This window comes from Nerophis lumbriciformis, linkage group LG22, assembly GCF_033978685.3.
Source record: "Nerophis lumbriciformis linkage group LG22, RoL_Nlum_v2.1, whole genome shotgun sequence".
Lineage (NCBI taxonomy): Eukaryota > Metazoa > Chordata > Actinopteri > Syngnathiformes > Syngnathidae > Nerophis > Nerophis lumbriciformis.
In genome coordinates this window covers 3209959-3235569 of record NC_084569.2, presented here as the reverse complement: position 1 = coordinate 3235569, position 25611 = coordinate 3209959, and the positions used below count along the sequence as shown (strand labels likewise).

The window sequence follows — 25611 nt, the reverse complement described above, 5'->3', positions numbered from 1 at the left end:
CGGACGATACCGTGCTCCTAAGCCTTCTACACAAGGATACGGACCCCTCTGTGTACCAAGACGAGATAGACCTACCGGTATTTATTAGGTGGTGTGATACCAACCATCTTATTTTAAATGTGACCAAGACACAGGAAATGGTTTTGGATCCGAGGAAAGTGACTGACCATGAGCCAGTGGTCATCAAAATCAGGAAATCACCCAGGTATCCTCATATAAATATTTAGGGGTTCATATTGATAATCTTCTCTGCTGGAAGACACATATTGACAAACTGTGCAATAGACTGCAATAGAGGCTATATTTTTTGCGAAGATTAAGATTGTACGGCGTAAGCAGCCACATCATGATGATTTTCTACCGTGCCGTTGTAGAGAGCATCATTAGATACGGGATCACCTCATGGTTTGGCAACCTAACCGTTAAGCTAAAAAGCAAACTGGCCGGCATGCATAAAACGGCAATGAAAATCGTAGGGAGGAAAGAATATGAGCCTATACAGAGCATCTATGAGCAGGCAGTTAGGAAAAAAGCTAAGAAAATTATTTCCAACTCACAACACCCACTCTTTCCTGAATATGGAACCCTGCCATCAGGGAGAAGACTCCGGGTCCCACTATGCAAATTTAACCGCCTGAAATTATCATTTGTCCCAGCCTCCATTAAGCTGACCAACAATGTGCAATATAATTTTAATACATAGGTTAGCACTTTTTTAGCACATAGCACTTTAGCACATAGCACTTTAGAACTAAGCACTTTAGAACACAGCACTTTATCCATGAGCTCTAGTGCAATGCACATTGGTACTTTATCTTTATCTCCATACTGTAGATTTTATGCCTACATCAAAGTGCCACCTATGTCTATCAAGCTCCATGTTGTGATGTTTAAATGTTAGTTGTATGGTTGTGGTTGTGTCTGTGCTTGTGTTTTTGTTCTGTTGGTTTTGGGTATGTTAAGAAAGCAATGATGCACTGTGCCCAAGGCAAATTTCCCCGCGGGGACAATAAAGTTGAACCTTGACCTTGAAAGGCCTCACCTTTTCTCCTCCAAACATATTGCTGGGTATTGTGGCCAAACAGCTCCATTTTTGTTTCATCTGACCACAGAACTTTCCTCCAGAAGGTCTTATATTTGTCCATGTGATGTCAGATGAAACAAAAATTCTCAAAAAAAGCACTATATATATGTATTATTATTATTATTATTATTTCTTACCTGTGCAGTTCACGTCTTCCTTGTACACATGCACTTTCTGCAAGTCCACCGTAGGCGACACGGGATAGAAGGTTTCAAGGGTATGATCTGCTGTGGCGGACACTTCCTGTGTTCCAGAAACTCTTGTGAGAGGATCCATGCTGTTATACACTAAACCATTTTGACCCCGAATCTGGAACAGGTCGTCGCCTGATACACACACAAATGTAGAAAACAAGACATAAATGTCAGGAAGCAAATCTTTACCAAGCTGAAGTCATACCGCACCCATGCAGTCCTGTGAAAAAATGTCAAAACCTGTGGTATCGTAAGATAATCTTTTATTAGCCTACTTGTGTATGTATACATTTATACCACACTTTCTGTGGGATGCACACCATTTCGCGATGCCTCAGTGAGGGTGACTGTCAGGGGGTTGTGTTTCAAGTGGGCGTGCAGGTTTGTTGTATTCAATCATCAATCAATCAATGTTTATTTATATAGCCCTAAATCACAAGTGTCTCAAAGGGCTGCACAAGCCACAACGACATCCTCGGTACAGAGCCCACATAAGGGCAAGGAAAAACTCACCCAAGTGGGACGTCGATGTGAATGACTATGAGAAACCTTGGAGAGGACCGCATATGTGGGTAACCCCCCCTCTAGGGGAGACCGAATGCAATGGATGTCGAACAAATTCCGCAAATTGGCTCCTCGGCGTTGAAAGTCTCATCTTGTTCAAAGGTTTAAACTGAAATATTCCCACACTGGTGAGGTGGCATTTGGTTTTGTGATCATTTTGTCCATGTTTTCCACATGCTAACCTGCTAGCTGCCCCGCCTCACCGCACAACGAGTCAAAGACACTTAATGATGACAAGAAGATTCACCCCCTTCTTTTCATTCCGCTATGACACAAACGTGCGCAGCTGCTGAAATCGATGCAAAGCGTGAATGCTCTTGAAGTCTGTAAACACGCATCCACATGCCGATTTATCGCCGATTTATCATTTAGCGTCGGTTAACTGACTTATCGAAAACCTTTGACAAGTGGACTTCAGGTCCCTCTCTGCCCATAAGGACGTTTCAGAGTGTAAAATAAGATCCGCCTTGAACACAGAGTATTTTATTTTCAAAGTACACAAATACATGTGTTTTGTGGTTGTGCATGACTTCCTGTCCCACACAAGCAGATGTATTTCAGTTGATGTGCTATTTTGCACTGCCTGGCAGATAGAAGGTCTGTGTACATAAAGCACAGGAAGGGGTTTGGCTTCAACATAGAAGCGCCGTGCACAAGGGGCTCTGCGGTGGTGGAAATCGACATGTTGAGTTGAAATGAAACAGAAAGAGTCTGCCGCTGTGTCTGCACCATTATGCAGGCACGACACATGCAGTGGAAATCCAGGGTGACCTGACACCACCTGGCCACCTGCTGCTCTGAAGCTGCTGTCAAATCTCTTCGTCACTTAAAAGTCTTGTGTTACCAAACCTTTCTTTTTTAACTCTTCATTTTTTTTTGCTGAGTCTCCATTGTTTTCTATCCCTGTGTCTCTGCCTCGCTCTCGCGACATCAACTGGTCATCTTCATTAAAAATGATTAGGTGTGGGGGGCTACAACTTGTGGACCTGTTTGAACTCTCAACGGTCGACAGGGCCGAGGAGCTTTGCTAGACAAGCCACTGACTGGTCCAATTAGAGCTGGGCGATATACGGAATATACTGGATATATCGCAGGTTTGTCTCTGTGCGATATAGAAAATGACTATATGGTGATATTGGAGTATACGTTCTCACGCAGTTGCTTTATGTCTCTCCTTCTCACAGAGACATAAAACAAGCGCACCTTCTTACATACGTCCCATAAAGTCGCGCGTGCAACGTCATACACCCTCGCCGAGCAGAGAGGTGCGACATGGGTAACGTTAGCTGTGATGCTAGCGAAGAGGTGCGAGTGGTAATACGAGAGAAAGAAGGTGCCAATCTGGTAACAAATGAAGGAATAATTAATTCCCAAGAAAAACAGCAGGGGATCCATCGTCTGGCGGTGGTTTGGCTTCAAGCGCGAAGATGTGGAACAAGTATGCGGCATAAGCGTTAGCAACTTAGCACCACTGCTAATTTGTAGGATCATTTGAAAAGTCACCCGCTAGAGAATGAAGAGTGCTTGAAACTCCGCATGTCAACATCTCCGTTCTGTGCAACACCCACAGAATGCCTAAGCAACCATTTCCACATCAACACCGTATGAAACAAATAGTCAACAACAGAAGGAGATAACGTCCGCAGGAACCTACCACATAGTGAAGGACATACTATTTGATTTCCTATTATGCAGCTCATTTTTATTTGACACTTATTGAAATATCTTGTGTGACATCATGCACAAAAGTGCACTTTATTTGTTTTAAACTATTGTAGTGGCGTTCTGTACAAAAAGTGCACTTTAATTGAGTGTTGTTTTGATATGTCATCTTAGTGACATCATGCACAAAAGTGCACTAATAGCTTGTCTTAAAATGTCTCTGACAATCTTGCACTTTCTGTTTGGAAATGACATGAATGTTTGTGCCACTGCTTAATAACTGTTTAATAAATACACTTTTACTTGTGATTTCCCTCTCTGCATGAAAGTTTAAAAGTAGCATATATTAATGAAGAAGAATGTTTTAATGTAGACACATAGAATCATCATACTGCTGTCATTATATGCATCAAGTGTTCATTCAAGGCTAAGGCAAAATATCCACATATATATGGTGTATGGTGACATGGACTAAACATATCCACATATATATGGTGTATGGTGACATGGACTAAACATATCCACATATATATGGTGTATGGTGACATGGACTAAACATATCCACATATATATGGTGTATGGTGACATGGACTAAACATATCCACATATATATGGTGTATGGTGACATGGACTAAACATATCCACATATATATGGTGTATGGTGACATGGACTAAACATATCCACATATATATGGTGTATGGTGACATGGACTAAACATATCCACATATATATGGTGTATGGTGACATGGACTAAACATATCCACATATATATGGTGTATCGTCACATGGACTAAACATATCCACATATTAATAAAAGGCCATATCGCCCAGCCCTATGTCCAATCAATCGTCACCTCTCTCACTGCTGTCTGGAGTGGCAGTGAGTATATCGTGGGGGGGGCATTATCAGCCACCTGCAACAAGTGCCTGGCGAGGATATTGTGCAAATAATGTCATGTAAGAAATTTAGCGTGCCGATTGTAGCTTCAAGAGGCTGAGGCGCATTTTAAAAACTTTGTTGAGCTGAACATTTAATAATTCGCCAGTAGCCACAACACAGTGACAGAATTTCCTCAATGTGCACCAATAACGGATACAGCGAGTGAGGCTGCGTTCACAAAACCCCGGAATTAAGAGTACGGCGGCGAGTCGTTTTTTTCCTCTTATGTTCTGTCTTTCTGAAATAATTATGAGAATTTGTTGTAGATTGTATTCCCTATTTTTGAGTGTATTACTTTAATTGTTTTCATTTTAATTGGAATGATTGAATAATTGTAATCACTAGAATGTTCAACTCAACTTGAATGAAATAAATAAATACATACCGTATTTTCCGCACCATTAGCCGCACCTAAAAACCACAAATTTACTCAAAAGCTGACAGTGCGGCTTTTAACCCGGTGCGCTTTATATATGGATAAATATTAAGATTCATTTTCATAAAGTTTCGTTCTCGCAACTTCGGTAAACAGCCGCCATCTTTTTTCCCGGTAGAGCAGGAAGCGCTTCTTCTTCTACGCAAGCAACCGCCAAGGTAAGCACCCGCCCCCATAGAACAGGAAGCGCTTCTTCTTGTACTGTAAGCAACCACCCGCCCCCGGAAGAAGAAGAAGCGCGCGGTGCATGCTGGGATATGTGACGTTTCATTTCCATTTGTGTGTTTATGTAAAGACCCCAAAATGGCTCCTATTAAGTGTGTTGTCTGTCTAATTATAAATAATGCAGACGAGGCGTGTTAACTGAGTTCTCAACGTTTACTCACAGCGTGCTCATAACCACATTCTAACTCCCAGCATACAACAACGCTTCTCAGGGCTACCGCGCATGCTCGTCACTATCGTTGCATGCTGGGTAGTGTAGTTGTTATATTTGCTAGCTCATAACATCACATTAAGAGACACGCTTACGCGCTTAATTCAATACTCGCCGTCATTCCGGGTGGATTGACAAAAGACCTCCAGCCGCTAGATATTGGTGTCAACAGGGCATTCGAAGCTAGACTGCTAACTGCGTGGGAACAATGGATGACAGAAGGCGAACACACATTCACTAAGACAGGGAGGCAGCGCCAGACGACGCCAACATCTGCCAGTGGATCGTAAATGCCTGGGCAGATATTTCGGTCACAACTGTGGTCCGAGCTTTCCGGAAGGCAGGATTCACAGAACTGCTGGACAACAGTGACACTGACTCCGATGACTTCGACGAGACGGAACCGTCCATTTTGGATCTCACATTTGCCCAACTTTTCACTTCGGACACCGAAGACGAAGGATTTACGAATGAAGAATAACTTCAGAAAGTGAGCGCTATGTTTATTTTGTGTGTTGTGACATTAACGTTCGAGCAACATTATGTTGCTATTGCTCTGCACTATTTTGAATTTTACTATGTTTGTGATTGCACATTTGCGTACATTTTGGGAGTGAACAGAGTTGTTAGAACGCTGGTTTTTAATATATTATTAAAGTTTGACTGACCTATCTGACTGTTTTTTTGACATTCCCTTTAGCGCAGCGTAGGCGCGGCTTATAGTCCGGGGCGGCTTATTGGTGGACAAAGTTATGAAATATGCCATTCATTGAAGGTGCGGCTAATAATCCGGTGCGCCTTATAGTGCGGAAAATACGGTAAATGAATGAAATGAATGTCACAAAATTCTATAAAAAAAAATTAAAAAAAATTCAAGTACTGATTTGATACAATGATAAGTTATAATGTACCGTATATTACCAAATAGTAGCCCGGGCGTTTATTTCACAAAATGGGGTCAGACCCCAGGCAGCTATTTGCACAAGGCTTTTATTTATTTTTGCACCAGCCTGCACCAGGCCATTATTTGGTTACAATGGTTACTGTCCAGTATTTTTTTTTCGGACAAAAAACTTTAAATGTAAAAGCTATTGTAAACATATAAACAAAAAAACAAAAGATCAACATGAGGTAGGCTATCAAAAGACAAGAGATCAACAAGGCCTCAACATGGCAGTAGTGCAACAATTGTCAAATAGAATACAAATACTAAAAATAAATACACTTTTTAAATAAAGCAGCCTACCGGGAAAAATAAAATGATGGTACCAAGTACCCAAGTATAAAACCCACCATCAAAACAGAACAATAATACTGTCACTTAAATAAAATAAAGGCTACACTACTCCAAGTTTTAAATAAAGCAGCATACGTGATGTATCCACTGACACAAATTAGCATCAAGCTCGTCACTCACTTTCTTCCTACCTTCACCAGATAAGCGAGCCCGTTTTCCATCGATTGCCGAATGAGATAGTAGTTCTCCCTTTTTTTGTTTCCATTCTCGTACACGTTTCGGGTCAATGTTAAACTGCCTGGCCGCTGCCAAACCAGAATTCTGCTCCGCATACTTCACAACCGCTAGCTTGAACTTTAAGTCAAACTTAATAATAATAATAATAATAACTGGGATTTATATAGCGCTTTTCTAAGTACCCAAAGTCGCTTTACATGTAGAACCCATCAATCATTCACACCTGGTGGTGGTAAGCTACTTTCATAGCCACAGCTGCCCTGGGGTAGACTGACTTACTGTTCTTCTTCCCCCTTAAAGTATTCCCGTCCATCAGTTGTGGTGCACCGGTATCCTGTTCATTCAACTCACTGCTACTGTTGCTTGCCATGCTGAAACTTTTCCTCGTGGGTTTGTTGTTGTCGTTGAGTGTGTGTTACGCTATATGCGGTCACCCATTGCAATATGTTGATTACCGTATTTTTCGGACTATAAGTCGCAGTTTTTTTCATAGTTTGGCCGGGGGTGCGACTTATACTCAGGAGCGACTTATGTGTGAAATGATGAACACATTACCGTAAAATATCAAATAATATTATTTATCTCATTCACGTAAGAGATTAGACGTTTAAGATTTCATGGGATTTAGCGATTAAACAGATTGTTTGGTAAACGTATAGCATGTTCTATATGTTATAGTTATTTGAATGACTCTTACCATAATATGTTACGTTAACATACCAGTTGCTTATTTATGCCTCATATAACGTACACTTATTCAGCCTGTTGTTCACTATTCTTCATTTATTTTAAATTGCCTTTCAAATGTCTATTCTTGCTGTTGGCTTTTATCAAATACATTTCCCCCAAAAATGCGACTTATACTCCAGTGCGACTTACATGTGTTTTTTTCCTTCTTTATTATGCATTTTCGGCAGGTGCGACTTATACTCCGGTGCGACTTATACTCCGAAAAATACGGTACCCAGAATCCCCACGTAAAGTCTGCTGTTACCGTAACGACCAGAATTACTGCACCTTTGCTTTTCCTTTTATCTTATAAATTGGGCTTAATGAAATCAATATGATTCTAATCTAAATTATGCAAATAACAGCCCATGGGCGGCTATTTGGGCATGGGCGGTTATTAGGAAGAGGCGGTTAATTCACAAAATGGGGTCAGACCCCGGGCGGCTATTAGGACATGGGCGGTTATTTGCACAAGGGCGTTTATTTGGTAATATACGGTAAATGATACCCCTCCTAGTGAGGAACACTATTCAATTCAGGAAAGAAGAAAAGGAAGTAAGAAGGTGGTGTATGTTACTAGAGGATTGCAATGTAAAGGTTCCTCATGAACTCAAGTTGTATGCACTTTTACAAAAACTTGGGAGATAACAATCACCCTTTTTTGCACAGTCAATCAGAAGATTGCACACTGCATTTATGTTCAGTCTTTTGCACATTTTATTTAATGTTTTCACTTGTCATGCACGCCCTTGCATGGAGACAACGCCCTTGTTTGCACTCTTGGCAGTAAACATAGGGGTGGAACGGTACACAAACATTTGGGTTCGGTACGTACCTCGGTTTAGAGGTCACGGTTCGGTTCATTTTCGGTACAGTAAGAAAACAACAAAATATTTTATTATTTTTGGGTTATTTATTTACCAAATGTGCAAAATCTTCCACCAAAAATATTTTTCTTAGTGTAATATTTGATGTGAAGTAATGGGAACCTTGGATAGGTCAATAATTCATAATAACATTGATTTTGATTCAATATTATGTTTTGAGCAATGACAGTTTGAAAAAAAAAAAAAAAAACAGCTTTGTTTTATTAGTCAACATTGCAACTTTTTCTAAATTACATTTAACCTTTTTTATTTCACTTTTGTTTTTGTTTATTTTAATAGTATTTTTAGAATGTGCCGTGGGCCTTTAAAACATTAGCTGTGGGCCGCAAATGGCCTCCGGGGCACACTTTTGACACCCCTGCTATAGATAATAAAAAATGAAATGTGATAAATCTATGGATAAAAAGCAGAGCCTGGCGACGCATGCGCGTTTATCATAACTCTCTCTCTCTCTCTGTCTCTGCCCCTCCCTCACCAATGCTGCAGTTTGTTTTGTTTTTAACCCCTTCTTAACCCTGAACGTACATTGAAAATACACGCAACCCTAACTCAAAATGCCGGACATTTGAGGCATTTATGAAACTCCGCCCTGACAGCTCCGCAAAAGAGGACATGTCCGGTGAAAAGAGGACGTATGGTCAAGTCTATCCTAGCCCGTTAGCTGCTAGCATGCCGTGTGTTGTGCTTAGGTGTGCATTGTTTACACAACGTGCGTTACGCTACTTAATATGTCCGTGTGGAGACTCGTTCGGTACACCTCCGAACCGAACCGGAACCCCCGTACCCAAACGGTTCAATACAAATACACGAAGCGTTACACCCCTACATTTATCATTTGTTTTCAAAACGCTTACAAAAAAGTGGGACCCCATTTTTCTGACTTGATGGGCTCCCCGGGACCCCATTCTGAAAATTCCTAGCACCAAAACTGAGCAATGTGGAAAAGAAAGAAAAGATGGAAACCTACCTGGACATTTGCTTTGGAAATGTAGACCGCTGACGTATAGGCGTACCTCACCAGCATGCCTATCATCTGTGGCTCCACTCCATTGATGGCCACACGCTCCTGCTTGGACTCCTTCAGGTCGGTGGTGAACATGGTCTGCAAAGGTCAACGTCAGCGGCTGTTAACTGCGGACGTTGAAGGAAGTGCGGCACGTACCTGGAAGTAAGAGCTGAAGGAAGCCAACACGATGCGGTGACAGGGGAACTCCTGTCCGCCACAGCACAGAGTGACGTCACAGAAGGAGTTGAAGAGCCGCAGGGTGTTGAGGCCCTGCAGGACGGTGTTGGGGTGCCGGGCCTCCACAAACAGGTAGTCCTCGCCGCCCGGAGGGTTACTGCAGTCTTCCTGGGTGTCGGCGTTTAAAGAGGAGGGCGACACTAAATATTCCACAAGCTCAGACATTTCGGACTGTGAGGAGGAAGCCTGCGGGACAAACGCAGAGAACGACACGGGCACTTTTAAAAAGGTCCACGCGGTCATGCTTTTAAGTCCTTTCCACGAGCTATTTGACATGTCAAACACCTACAACCTGCGAAAGGCTGATAACCTGGCTGTTAGCTTTCACTAACTAAGGTCTGGAGACCTGTTTAAGGACATATTCAAGACAACTTTGTACGGAGGCACGGCATTGTTTAAATCATTTGACCTGCAGACATAATCATGCATTTTACCTGTAGATATAATCATGAAGCTACAGTGCAAATGTTACCTGTAGACATAATCATGCATTTTACCTGTAGATATAATCATGAAGCTACAGTGCAAATGTTACCTGTTCACATAATCATGCATTTTACCTGTAGACATAATCATGAAGCTACTAGTGATGGGTCCGGCAACACCGATGCATCGGCGCATGCGTCGAGCTCATAGAGCGAAACCCTGTGTCGGTGCGCGTACCGCTTTTAGAAAGTCACGTGACCGATCATGAGCTGTTTTGGTCACGTGACCGATACGCCAACTGTGTCGCACTGACGCCTCCTCTGTGCCCTGTGAGCGGCTCTTTTCTACAGCCGGAGAAATAATAACTAAGAAGAGAAAGCGTCTAAAATTGAATACGTTGGAAAAACCGGTTTTTTTTTTAAATAAAAATGTGTAAAAATAGATAAATAATATTTTCCAGGTCCACAAGCAACCTCATTCACAACACGTTCTCTTAAATTTCCATGTTATGATACATGTTCACATTATTTATTGACTGTATCTAAAAAAAAGACAAAAAATATATTTTTATTTAAATGAAGTTATGAAATAATCCTAAATGAAATACAATGACTTGGTTTATATTATTGTATATACTAGGTCAGTGGTTCTCAACCTTTTTTCAGCAATGTACCCCCTGTGAATTTTTTTTTAATTCAAGTACCCCCTAATCAGAGCAAAGCATTTTTGGTTGAAAAAAAAGAAGTAAAATACAGCACTATGTCATCAGTTTCTGATTTATTATATTGTATCACAGTGCAAAATATTGCTCATTTGTAGTGGTCTTTCTTGAACTATTTGGGAAAAAAAGATATACAAATAGATAAAAACTTGTTGAAAAATAAACAAGTGATTCAATTATAAATAAAGATTTCTACACATAGAAGTAATCATCAACTTAAAGTGCCCTCTTTGGGGATTGTAATAGAGCTCCATCTGGATTCATCAACTTAATTCTAAACATTTCTTCACAAAAAAAAAAAACTTTAACATCAATATTTATGGAACATGTCCACAAAAAATCTAGCTGTCAACACTGAATATTGCATTGTTGCATTTCTTTTCACACTTCTTTTTGACAGACATTTTAGTGACAAACCTGAGCTTGTGCTTCACGGAGTTTATGAACTTACATTCATATTTTGTTGAAGTATTATTCAATAAATATATTTATAAAGGAGTTTTGAATTGTTGCTATTTTTAGAATATTTAAAAAAAAATCTCACGTACCCCTTGGCATACCTTCAAGTACCCCCAGGGGTATGCGTACCCCCATTTGAGAACCACTGTACTAGGGCATACAATCAGTGTCAGTTGAGTCGGTCCATAGGTTGCCTGTAGGGATTTTTAATGTCCAGCAGATGTCAGTATTTAGTGACACAGTATCGACACAGTATCAATACAGTTTTGCAATGTGTCGAAACGCTTCATGACGCCTCATCAACCCATCACTAGAAGCTACAGTGCAAATGTTACTTGCAGATATAATCATGAAGCTACAGTGCCAATATTACTTGTAGATATAATCATTTACCTGTAGACATAATCATGAAGCTCCAAAGCTAAAGTGCAAATGCTAACGTACGCTGATCCAGACCTGGTAGACGGACGCTTCTTCTTGCTTTTTATAGGCAGTTGAGAAAAGGCTTCTTAGGCTCATTACTGCCACCACATGGTAACAGCGTGTAGTGCAGGGAATGCTTGCAGGACGGTGAGGATTTTTTTGGTGCCAAAATCATACAGTATATATATATACAGGCCCGGCCCTAACCAATCTGGCGCCCTAGGCAAGATTTTAGGTGGCGCCCCCCCACATCGGCAGTGAAGTGTATATACTCACAAGAACCCGAATAGCTTTGTCTTTGACCTTTTTTTTTTTTTTTTACTTACAACTATACCTAATATATAAAGGGGTGGAAAAGTGACTATTACCTGCAGGGCAAACATTAGCTAACCAGAAGGCGATAACAATGTAAACAAAAAACACCTGCTTGAGAGAGATCTAATTCAAACATTTATATGCACGTACAACACTTAGAACTTTTAGCATATCAGTATGTGGAATTAAATTATGGAATGGATTAAGTAAAAAAGTTAAACATTGTACTGATATGATCCAGTTTAAGAGGTTGTTCAAAATAATAGTGCTTACAGAGTACAAAGAAGAAGAATTATGAGAAATACTTTCAACCTTATTGAAAATAAGATATTCTTCATCTCAGTATGTTAATAATGACTGAATTAATGAATGAATTACATATTACAAAACTGTTGTATACTAATTCATAGATGTTATTTTATTATATAAAAAGGTCAGTAAATGATTCTATATATTTGTAAACGCTTTGAAGTGGGAAAGGGGTAGGATTAAATAAGCTTTGCTTCTTCCTACTCCTTTTCGGGCATGATGTAAAATGAAATGATATGAAATTGTGTGATGTATTATGATGTAAGTGTGTTCATGTTCCAAATAAACTAAAGAAAGAAAGAAATGTCCCTGAGGAATGTAAGGTGGGAGTACTGTAATTACCTAACGTTACATTATTATTTTCCATAACAATTTAGCCCCCTCCACAATATTAACCCGACGTTAAAACAGAACTAGCTATTTATTGATTAGCAATTGCCTAATCATGTAACATTAGCTTAATGCTAAAAAGCCAGGTTACTATCACATTCTGTAACAGACAAATAATTTCATGTAGGCTAACGTTACCTACCTGCTACCTCTGTCTTTTCTCGTTTCTCCTCCTCTTCTTTTCTCTTTTTTCTTCCCTGGGCACCTGACAGTTTTGGCCGTTTTGACATCTTGTGTTGATTTTTTGATGTGGTGACGTCCAAAAAGAGTCATGATACGGGAAGGGAGGGGGCGCACCGTGCGTGGGGAGGAGGGGGGGCGTAATGTTGTAACAAATAATATTTCTATTAAATAGGCTTTACTTTGCATTTTAATTAACGTGGGATTATTTTTTGTATTTAGAAATAATAGTACCAACTTTCTTTTTTTTCTTCTTTTCTCCAACATTTGTGGCACTGGCGTGGCGCCCCCTGATGGACGGCGCCCTTAGCATTTGCCTATACGGCCTATGCCAGGGGCCGGCCCTGCCCCCGAGATCTTAATCAAGGCTCAAGTTGTTAGTTTTTCTCAAACAGACATTTATTTTCAGCCACGCCTTCTTCTCGTAACAACGATGCCAACCCAATGCCAACACGTATGATTATGTAAATAGTCTTTCCAGTGAGGCTAGGTTAAGATACGAGTTAAAATGTTCTGTAGTTGGATTAAACGACTGCCCTTACCACCAGGGCCGGCCCCTGGCATAGGCCGTATAGGCAAATGCTAAGGGCGCCGTCCATCAGGGGGCGCCATGCCAGTGCCACAAATGTTGGAGAAAAAAAAAAGAAAAGAAAAAAAGTTGGTACTATTATTTCTAAATACAAAAAATAACCCCACGTTAATTAAAATGTAAAGTAAAGCCTATTTAATAGAAATATTATTTGTTACAACATTACGCCCCCCCTCCTCCCCACGCACAGTGCGCCCCCTCCCTTCCCGTATCATGACTCTTTTTGGACGTCACCACATCAAAAAATCAACACAAGATGTCAAAACGGCCAAAACTGTCAGGTGCCCAGGGAAGAAAAAAGAGAAAAGAAGAGGAGGAGAAACGAGAAAAGACAAGAGGTAGCAGGTAGGTAACGTTAGCCTACATGAAATTATTTGTCTGTTACAGAATGTGATAGTAACCTGGCTTTTTAGCATTAAGCTAATGTTACATGATTAGGCAATTGCTAATCAATAAATAGCTAGTTCTGTTTTAACGTCGGGTTAATATTGTGGAGGGGGCTAAATTGTTATGGAAAATAATAATGTAACATTAGGTAATTACAGTACTCCCACCTTACATTCCTCAGGGACATTTGTATTAGATCTTTTAAGCAGGTGTTTTTTGTTTACATTGTTATTGCCTTCTGGTTAGCTAATGTTTGCCCTGCAGGTAATAGTCACTTTTCCACCCGTTTATATATTAGGTATAGTTGTAAACCGAGTTGTTAAAGTGCACATCAATAATGTTAATTAAGCAATATCACATGAGAGGGAATGCTGTTTTTTAATTTAAGCACTGCTGTGATTCGGTTAAAGATAATCATAACATAACATTCTCATATAATATATTATACTGTTACTTTGCATTCTGCTATTCAGCATTTCACTGTAATGATGACAATAAATTGAATCTAATCTAATTTGCATATCAGTTAACATCATACATATATCTCTTTGGTTTTTCATCTATATTATATCATTTCATTTTATTCCTATAATCATATGTTTTTATTATTAAACTGTAATACTCAATGGTGTCACATACTCCTCTCTTCAGATGCACTGTTGAAGTTTCTAAATCCCACCCCTGGGCCATCTACCACATCTACCACTGCTGTCTCCACTTCAGCAGCACAACCCACCAGTTTTGGAGCAGCGGCAGACTCTTTCTGTTTCATTTCAACTCAACATGTCGATATTCCACCACCGCAGAGCCCCTTGTGCACGGCGCTTCTATGTTGAAGCCAAACCCCTTCCTGTGCTTCATGTACACAGAGCTTCTATCTCAGACATTTGAGGCATTTATGAAACTCCGCCCTGACAGCTCCGCAAAAGAGGACATGTCCGGTGAAAAGAGGACGTATGGTCAAGTCTATCCTAGCCCGTTAGCTGCTAGCATGCCGTGTGTTGTGCTTAGGTGTGCATTGTTTACACAACGTGCGTTACGCTACTTAATATGTCCGTGTGGAGACTCGTTCGGTACACCTCCGAACCGAACCGGAACCCCCGTACCCAAACGGTTCAATACAAATACACGTAGCGTTACACCCCTACATTTATCATTTGTTTTCAAAACGCTTACAAAAAAGTGGGACCCCATTTTTCTGACTTGATGGGCTCCCCGGGACCCCATTCTGAAAATTCCTAGCACCAAAACTGAGCAATGTGGAAAAGAAAGAAAAGATGGAAACCTACCTGGACATTTGCTTTGGAAATGTAGACCGCTGACGTATAGGCGTACCTCACCAGCATGCCGATCATCTGTGGCTCCACTCCATTGATGGCCACACGCTCCTGCTTGGACTCCTTCAGGTCGGTGGTGAACATGGTCTGCAAAGGTCAACGTCAGCGGCTGTTAACTGCGGACGTTGAAGGAAGTGCGGCACGTACCTGGAAGTAAGAGCTGAAGGAAGCCAACACGATGCGGTGACAGGGGAACTCCTGTCCGCCACAGCACAGAGTGACGTCACAGAAGGAGTTGAAGAGCCGCAGGGTGTTGAGGCCCTGCAGGACGGTGTTGGGGTGCCGGGCCTCCACAAACAGGTAGTCCTCGCCGCCCGGAGGGTTACTGCAGTCTTCCTGGGTGTTGGCGTTTAAAGAGGAGGGCGACACTAAATCTTCCACAAGCTCAGACATTTCGGACTGTGAGGAGGAAGCCTGCGGGACAAACGCAGAGAACGACACGGGCACTTTTAAAAAGGTCCACGCGGTCATGCTTTTAAGTCCTTTCCATGAGCTATTTGACATGTCAAACACCTACAACCTGCGGAAGGCTGATGACCTGGCTGTTAGCTTTCACTAACTAAGGTCTGGAGACCTGTTTAAGGACATATTCAAGACAACTTTGTACGGAGGCACGGCATTGTTTAAATCATTTGACCTGCAGACATAATCATGCATTTTACCTGTAGATATAATCATGAAGCTACAGTGCAAATGTTACCTGTAGACATAATCATGAAGCTACAGTGCAAATGTTACCTGTAGACATAATCATGCATTTTACCTGTAGATATAATCATGAAGCTACAGTGCAAATGTTACCTGTAGACATAATCATGCATTTTACCTGTAGATATAATCATGAAGCTACAGTGCAAATGTTACCTGTTCACATAATCATGCATTTTACCTGTAGACATAATCATGAAGCTACTAGTGATGGGTCCGGCAACACCGATGCATCGGCGCATGCGTCGAGCTCATAGAGCGAAACCCTGTGTCGGTGCGCGTACCGCTTTTAGAAAGTCACGTGACCGATCATGAGCTGTTTTGGTCACGTGACCGATACGCCAACTGTGTCGCACTGACGCCTCCTCTGTGCCCTGTGAGCGGCTCTTTTCTACAGCCGGAGAAATAATAACTAAGAAGAGAAAGCGTCTAAAATTGAATACGTTGGAAAAACCGGTTTTTTTTTTAAATAAAAATGTGTAAAAATAGATAAATAATATTTTCCAGGTCCACAAGCAACCTCATTCACAACACGTTCTCTTAAATTTCCATGTTATGATACATGTTCACATTATTTATTGACTGTATCTAAAAAAAAAGACAAAAAATATATTTTTATTTAAATGAAGTTATGAAATAATCCTAAATGAAATACAATGACTTGGTTTATATTATTGTATATACTAGGTCAGTGGTTCTCAACCTTTTTTCAGCAATGTACCCCCTGTGAATTTTTTTTTAATTCAAGTACCCCCTAATCAGAGCAAAGCATTTTTGGTTGAAAAAAAAGAAGTAAAATACAGCACTATGTCATCAGTTTCTGATTTATTATATTGTATCACAGTGCAAAATATTGCTCATTTGTAGTGGTCTTTCTTGAACTATTTGGGAAAAAAAGATATACAAATAGATAAAAACTTGTTGAAAAATAAACAAGTGATTCAATTATAAATAAAGATTTCTACACATAGAAGTAATCATCAACTTAAAGTGCCCTCTTTGGGGATTGTAATAGAGCTCCATCTGGATTCATCAACTTAATTCTAAACATTTCTTCACAAAAAAAAAAATCTTTAACATCAATATTTATGGAACATGTCCACAAAAAATCTAGCTGTCAACACTGAATATTGCATTGTTGCATTTCTTTTCACACTTCTTTTTGACAGACATTTTAGTGACAAACCTGAGCTTGTGCTTCACGGAGTTTATGAACTTACATTCATATTTTGTTGAAGTATTATTCAATAAATATATTTATAAAGGAGTTTTGAATTGTTGCTATTTTTAGAATATTTAAAAAAAAATCTCACGTACCCCTTGGCATACCTTCAAGTACCCCCAGGGGTATGCGTACCCCCATTTGAGAACCACTGTACTAGGGCATACAATCAGTGTCAGTTGAGTCGGTCCATAGGTTGCCTGTAGGGATTTTTAATGTCCAGCAGATGTCAGTATTTAGTGACACAGTATCGACACAGTATCAATACAGTTTTGCAATGTGTCGAAACGCTTCATGACGCCTCATCAACCCATCACTAGAAGCTACAGTGCAAATGTTACTTGCAGATATAATCATGAAGCTACAGTGCCAATATTACTTGTAGATATAATCATTTACCTGTAGACATAATCATGAAGCTACAGTGCCAATATTACTTGTAGATATAATCATTTACCTGTAGACATAATCATGAAGCTACAGTGCAAATGTTACTTGTAGACACAATCATTTACTTGTAGACATAATCATGAAGCTACAGTGCCAATATTACTTGTAGATACAATCATTTACTTGTAGACATAATCATGAAGCTACAGTGCCAATATTACTTGTAGATATAATCATTTACCTGTAGACATAATCATGAAGCTACAGTGCAAATGTTACTTGTAGACATAATCATGAAGCTACAGTGCAAATGTTACTTGTAGACATAATCATGAAGCTACAGTGCAAATGTTACTTGTAGACATAATCATGAAGCTACAGTGCCAATATTACTTGTAGATATAATCATTTACCTGTAGACATAATCATGAAGCTACAGTGCAAATGTTACTTGTAGACATAATCATGAAGCTACAGTGCCAATATTACTTGTAGATATAATCATTTACCTGTAGACATAATCATGAAGCTACAGTGCAAATGTTACTTGTAGACATAATCATGAAGCTACAGTGCAAATGTTACTTGTAGACATAATCATGAAGCTACAGTGCAAATGTTACTTGTAGACATAATCATGAAGCTACAGTGCAAATGTTACTTGTAGACATAATCATGAAGCTACAGTGCCAATATTACTTGTAGATATAATCATTTACCTGTAGACATAATCATGAAGCTACAGTGCAAATGTTACTTGTAGACATAATCATGAAGCTACAGTGCAAATGTTACTTGTAGATATAATCATTTACCTGTAGACATAATCATGAAGCTACAGTGCAAATGTTACTTGTAGACATAATCATGAAGCTACAGTGCCAATATTACTTGTAGATATAATCATTTACCTGTAGACATAATCATGAAGCTACAGTGCAAATGTTACTTGTAGACATAATCATGAAGCTACAGTGCAAATGTTACTTGTAGACATAATCATGAAGCTACAGTGCAAATGTTACTTGTAGACATAATCATGAAGCTACAGTGCAAATGTTACTTGTAGACATAATCATGAAGCTACAGTGCAAATGTTACTTGTAGACATAATCATGAAGCTACAGTGCCAATATTACTTGTAGATATAATCATTTACCTGTAGACATAATCATGAAGCTACAGTGCAAATGTTACTTGTAGACATAATCATGAAGCTACAGTGCCAATATTACTTGTAGATATAATCATTTACCTGTAGACATAATCATGAAGCTACAGTGCAAATGTTACTTGTAGACATAATCATGAAGCTACAGTGCCAATATTACTTGTAGATATAATCATTTACCTGTAGACATAATCATGAAGCTACAGTGCAAATGTTACTTGTAGACATAATCATGAAGCTACAGTGCAAATGTTACTTGTAGACATAATCATGAAGCTACAGTGCAAATGTTACTTGTAGACATAATCATGAAGCTACAGTGCAAATGTTACTTGTAGACATAATCATGAAGCTACAGTGCAAATGTTACTTGTAGACATAATCATGAAGCTACAGTGCAAATGTTACTTGTAGACATAATCATGAAGCTACAGTGCCAATATTACTTGTAGATATAATCATTTACCTGTAGACATAATCATGAAGCTACAGTGCAAATGTTACTTGTAGACATAATCATGAAGCTACAGTGCAAATGTTACTTGTAGACATAATCATGAAGCTACAGTGCCAATATTACTTGTAGATATAATCATTTACCTGTAGACATAATCATGAAGCTACAGTGCAAATGTTACTTGTAGACATAATCATGAAGCTACAGTGCAAATGTTACTTGTAGACATAATCATGAAGCTACAGTGCCAATATTACTTGTAGATATAATCATTTACCTGTAGACATAATCATGAAGCTACAGTGCAAATGTTACTTGTAGACATAATCATGAAGCTACAGTGCCAATATTACTTGTAGATATAATCATTTACCTGTAGACATAATCATGAAGCTACAGTGCAAATGTTACTTGTAGACATAATCATGAAGCTACAGTGCAAATGTTACTTGTAGACATAATCATGAAGCTACAGTGCAAATGTTACTTGTAGACATAATCATGAAGCTACAGTGCAAATGTTACTTGTAGACATAATCATGAAGCTACAGTGCAAATGTTACTTGTAGACATAATCATGAAGCTACAGTGCCAATATTACTTGTAGATATAATCATTTACCTGTAGACATAATCATGAAGCTACAGTGCAAATGTTACTTGTAGACATAATCATGAAGCTACAGTGCAAATGTTACTTGTAGATATAATCATTTACCTGTAGACATAATCATGAAGCTACAGTGCAAATGTTACTTGTAGACATAATCATGAAGCTACAGTGCCAATATTACTTGTAGATATAATCATTTACCTGTAGACATAATCATGAAGCTACAGTGCAAATGTTACTTGTAGACATAATCATGAAGCTACAGTGCCAATATTACTTGTAGATATAATCATTTACCTGTAGACATAATCATGAAGCTACAGTGCCAATATTACTTGTAGATATAATCATTTACCTGTAGACATAATCATGAAGCTACAGTGCAAATGTTACTTGTAGACATAATCATGAAGCTACAGTGCAAATGTTACTTGTAGACATAATCATGAAGCTACAGTGCCAATATTACTTGTAGATATAATCATTTACCTGTAGACATAATCATGAAGCTACAGTGCAAATGTTACTTGTAGACATAATCATGAAGCTACAGTGCAAATGTTACTTGTAGACATAATCATGAAGCTACAGTGCCAATATTACTTGTAGATATAATCATTTACCTGTAGACATAATCATGAAGCTACAGTGCAAATGTTACTTGTAGACATAATCATGAAGCTACAGTGCAAATGTTACTTGTAGACATAATCATGAAGCTACAGTGCCAATATTACTTGTAGATATAATCATTTACCTGTAGACATAATCATGAAGCTACAGTGCAAATGTTACTTGTAGACATAATCATGAAGCTACAGTGCCAATATTACTTGTAGATATAATCATTTACCTGTAGACATAATCATGAAGCTACAGTGCAAATGTTACTTGTAGACATAATCATGAAGCTACAGTGCAAATGTTACTTGTAGACATAATCATGAAGCTACAGTGCAAATGTTACTTGTAGACATAATCATGAAGCTACAGTGCAAATGTTACTTGTAGACATAATCATGAAGCTACAGTGCAAATGTTACTTGTAGACATAATCATGAAGCTACAGTGCCAATATTACTTGTAGATATAATCATTTACCTGTAGACATAATCATGAAGCTACAGTGCAAATGTTACTTGTAGACATAATCATGAAGCTACAGTGCAAATGTTACTTGTAGATATAATCATTTACCTGTAGACATAATCATGAAGCTACAGTGCAAATGTTACTTGTAGACATAATCATGAAGCTACAGTGCCAATATTACTTGTAGATATAATCATTTACCTGTAGACATAATCATGAAGCTACAGTGCAAATGTTACTTGTAGACATAATCATGAAGCTACAGTGCCAATATTACTTGTAGATATAATCATTTACCTGTAGACATAATCATGAAGCTACAGTGCCAATATTACTTGTAGATATAATCATTTACCTGTAGACATAATCATGAAGCTACAGTGCAAATGTTACTTGTAGACATAATCATGAAGCTACAGTGCAAATGTTACTTGTAGACATAATCATGAAGCTACAGTGCCAATATTACTTGTAGATATAATCATTTACCTGTAGACATAATCATGAAGCTACAGTGCAAATGTTACTTGTAGACATAATCATGAAGCTACAGTGCAAATGTTACTTGTAGACATAATCATGAAGCTACAGTGCCAATATTACTTGTAGATATAATCATTTACCTGTAGACATAATCATGAAGCTACAGTGCAAATGTTACTTGTAGACATAATCATGAAGCTACAGTGCAAATGTTACTTGTAGACATAATCATGAAGCTACAGTGCCAATATTACTTGTAGATATAATCATTTACCTGTAGACATAATCATGAAGCTACAGTGCAAATGTTACTTGTAGACATAATCATGAAGCTACAGTGCCAATATTACTTGTAGATATAATCATTTACCTGTAGACATAATCATGAAGCTACAGTGCAAATGTTACTTGTAGACATAATCATGAAGCTACAGTGCAAATGTTACTTGTAGACATAATCATGAAGCTACAGTGCAAATGTTACTTGTAGACATAATCATGAAGCTACAGTGCAAATGTTACTTGTAGACATAATCATGAAGCTACAGTGCAAATGTTACTTGTAGACATAATCATGAAGCTACAGTGCCAATATTACTTGTAGATATAATCATTTACCTGTAGACATAATCATGAAGCTACAGTGCAAATGTTACTTGTAGACATAATCATGAAGCTACAGTGCAAATGTTACTTGTAGATATAATCATTTACCTGTAGACATAATCATGAAGCTACAGTGCAAATGTTACTTGTAGACATAATCATGAAGCTACAGTGCCAATATTACTTGTAGATATAATCATTTACCTGTAGACATAATCATGAAGCTACAGTGCAAATGTTACTTGTAGACATAATCATGAAGCTACAGTGCCAATATTACTTGTAGATATAATCATTTACCTGTAGACATAATCATGAAGCTACAGTGCCAATATTACTTGTAGATATAATCATTTACCTGTAGACATAATCATGAAGCTACAGTGCAAATGTTACTTGTAGACATAATCATGAAGCTACAGTGCAAATGTTACTTGTAGACATAATCATGAAGCTACAGTGCCAATATTACTTGTAGATATAATCATTTACCTGTAGACATAATCATGAAGCTACAGTGCAAATGTTACTTGTAGACATAATCATGAAGCTACAGTGCAAATGTTACTTGTAGACATAATCATGAAGCTACAGTGCCAATATTACTTGTAGATATAATCATTTACCTGTAGACATAATCATGAAGCTACAGTGCAAATGTTACTTGTAGACATAATCATGAAGCTACAGTGCAAATGTTACTTGTAGACATAATCATGAAGCTACAGTGCCAATATTACTTGTAGATATAATCATTTACCTGTAGACATAATCATGAAGCTACAGTGCAAATGTTACTTGTAGACATAATCATGAAGCTACAGTGCCAATATTACTTGTAGATATAATCATTTACCTGTAGACATAATCATGAAGCTACAGTGCAAATGTTACTTGTAGACATAATCATGAAGCTACAGTGCAAATGTTACTTGTAGACATAATCATGAAGCTACAGTGCAAATGTTACTTGTAGACATAATCATGAAGCTACAGTGCAAATGTTACTTGTAGACATAATCATGAAGCTACAGTGCAAATGTTACTTGTAGACATAATCATGAAGCTACAGTGCCAATATTACTTGTAGATATAATCATTTACCTGTAGACATAATCATGAAGCTACAGTGCAAATGTTACTTGTAGACATAATCATGAAGCTACAGTGCAAATGTTACTTGTAGATATAATCATTTACCTGTAGACATAATCATGAAGCTACAGTGCAAATGTTACTTGTAGACATAATCATGAAGCTACAGTGCCAATATTACTTGTAGATATAATCATTTACCTGTAGACATAATCATGAAGCTACAGTGCAAATGTTACTTGTAGACATAATCATGAAGCTACAGTGCCAATATTACTTGTAGATATAATCATTTACCTGTAGACATAATCATGAAGCTACAGTGCCAATATTACTTGTAGATATAATCATTTACCTGTAGACATAATCATGAAGCTACAGTGCAAATGTTACTTGTAGACATAATCATGAAGCTACAGTGCAAATGTTACTTGTAGATATAATCATTTACCTGTAGACATAATCATGAAGCTACAGTGCCAATATTACTTGTAGATATAATCATTTACCTGTAGACATAATCATGAAGCTACAGTGCCAATATTACTTGTAGATATAATCATTTACCTGTAGACATAATCATGAAGCTACAGTGCAAATGTTACTTGTAGACATAATCATGAAGCTACAGTGCAAATGTTACTTGTAGATATAATCATTTACCTGTAGACATAATCATGAAGCTCCAAAGCTAAAGTGCAAATGCTAACGTACGCTGATCCAGACCTGGTAGACGGACGCTTCTTCTTGCTTTTTATAGGCAGTTGAGAAAAGGCTTCTTAGTAGCAGTTAGTATTCTAAAGACTGAAACCAAGAGAGGAGATTTTTACTTTGACTTTCGTTTCATATCGTCCTTCAGTGTTTGCCAAGAAAAACTTCAGCTACGCCCTAAATTATCTCTTTCCTTGTTTTTGTTTTTGTTCATGTGATTCTGACAGTAAAAAGGACTTGGCAACCACAACCATGCTTTACCTTTTACTGTGTAAGACCTCTCATAAGGACAAGCGGTAGCAAATGGATGGATGGATGGACGTGTCATAAGAGCAGTATTTTTGTGCACAATACAGGAGACATTTTGTCAGCAGATGGAAGCAAATAAATGTACCGATACTTAAAAGGACAAAACCTGTGTGTGTGATATCGATTTGATAACAATTTGCTACAGGGACAGTATTGCTGATACCACAAGTATTTCAGGCAAACAAAACATGTGTGTCATCAACGCATTTTTACAATATGTTATACTTTATTTGCAAAATATAGTCAATGGTGCAAAATAACTAAAAGAAAAAAATATTATTGTTTCCTATTTACATCATTGGCGTTTGCCCCCGTCCCTGTAAACAATGTAACAATATATAAATATAGAGAATAGAAATATAGAACATATAAATATATAAATACAGAGAATATAAATATAGAGAATATAAATATAGAGAATATAAATATAGAGAATATAAATATATCAATATAGAGAGTAGAAATATATAAGTATAGAAAATATAAATATATAAATAGAGAGAATATGAATATATAAATATAGAAAATAGAAATATATAAATAGAGAGAATAGAAATATATAAGTATAGAAAATAGAAATATATAAATATAGAGAATATAAATATATATATATAGAGAATATAAATATATAAATATAGAGAATAGAAATATAGAACATATAAATATATAAATACAGAGAATATAAATATAGAACATATAAATATAGAGAATATAAATATATAAATATAGAGAATATAAATATAGAGAATATAAATATATCAATATAGAGAGTAGAAATATATAAGTATAGAAAATAGAAATAAATAAATATAGAGAATATAAATATATAAATATAGAGAATATAAATATATGAATATAGAGAATAGAAATAGCAAAGTATCATGCAGCTATACCGACACTTCCTGGTATTGGCCATATCTGCGTTGCCAGACGTACGATAATCTGTGTAATTTTATGACTATTTCAGCCCCTCATTGAAACTATCGTTAAAATAAAACCAAAAAGGTACAATAATTGTAAGTGTTCGACACATGGCTATTAGCAAACACAAACATGATATTAGCAAACACAAACATGATATTAGCAAACACTAACATGATATTAGCAAACACAAACATGATATTAGCAAACACTAACATGATATTAGCAAACACAAACTCACGTGACTCTTTACAGAAAGGTGGGGAGCTTCTTTTGCCGACATTATGGGTTTATTAAGACATAAACCTGCAATAAAAGTATTCTGTGGTAAAGTTTTTACTGTAACAGGCGGTCTGGCGCAAGGTTTAATTTGGTATGTACGATAATATTCCTCAAAACATGGCAAAATAAGCGTCTGTTGCGATAATGTGTCATTTCCCATCTGGCAACTTCATGTGCTGGGACTATAAAGGAGTGAAGAAGCAGAAGAAAGGCACCATTAGATTAAAAGAAATGAAAGAAGGAAGAAGAAGAAGAAGAGCATGCTGGCAGTAAATGTAAGTCACTAAGGTAACATTATTTAACAAATGCATTTTAAATGCTTGACTTGGGTGGAGGAGTATATTTACAGCTAGAATTTATTGAAAT

At 37.8% G+C, this 25611-nt stretch overlaps 2 protein-coding genes across 2 annotated transcripts in view; one reads left to right on the top strand and one right to left on the bottom strand.

The window, feature by feature from the left end:
- Positions 1–1227: 1227 nt before the first annotated feature.
- Positions 1228–23795, bottom strand: LOC133615666 (uncharacterized). The gene is made up of 6 exons (XM_061974422.2): positions 23686–23795; positions 15334–15600; positions 15139–15273; positions 9570–9836; positions 9375–9509; positions 1228–1410 (listed from the first exon to the last, which is right to left on the bottom strand). Exons 2-6 carry the CDS (start codon positions 15577–15579, stop codon positions 1372–1374), a joined length of 822 nt encoding a protein of 273 aa, XP_061830406.1. The 5' UTR covers positions 15580–15600; positions 23686–23795; the 3' UTR covers positions 1228–1371.
- Positions 23796–25478: 1683 nt separating this feature from the next.
- LOC133615665 (uncharacterized) overlaps positions 25479–25611 on the top strand; it is an 18787-nt gene continuing 18654 nt past the window's right edge. The window contains exon 1 of the mRNA XM_061974421.2: positions 25479–25520. The gene's annotated coding sequence lies outside the window, so the exon portion shown is untranslated. The remainder of the gene's footprint in view (positions 25521–25611) is intronic.

Bases quoted from the DNA above. Each gene is read 5' to 3' on its own strand.
- LOC133615666 (XM_061974422.2), bottom strand. From the start codon at position 15,579: ATGTCTGAGCTTGTGGAAGATTTAGTGTCGCCCTCCTCTTTAAACGCC. The intron at 15,274-15,333 runs GTACGTGCCGCA...TGACCTTTGCAG, and splicing joins CCTTCAGCTCTTACTTCCAG to ACCATGTTCACCACCGACCT. The intron at 9,837-15,138 runs GTAGGTTTCCAT...TTTGTCCCGCAG, and splicing joins TTTCCAAAGCAAATGTCCAG to GCTTCCTCCTCACAGTCCGA.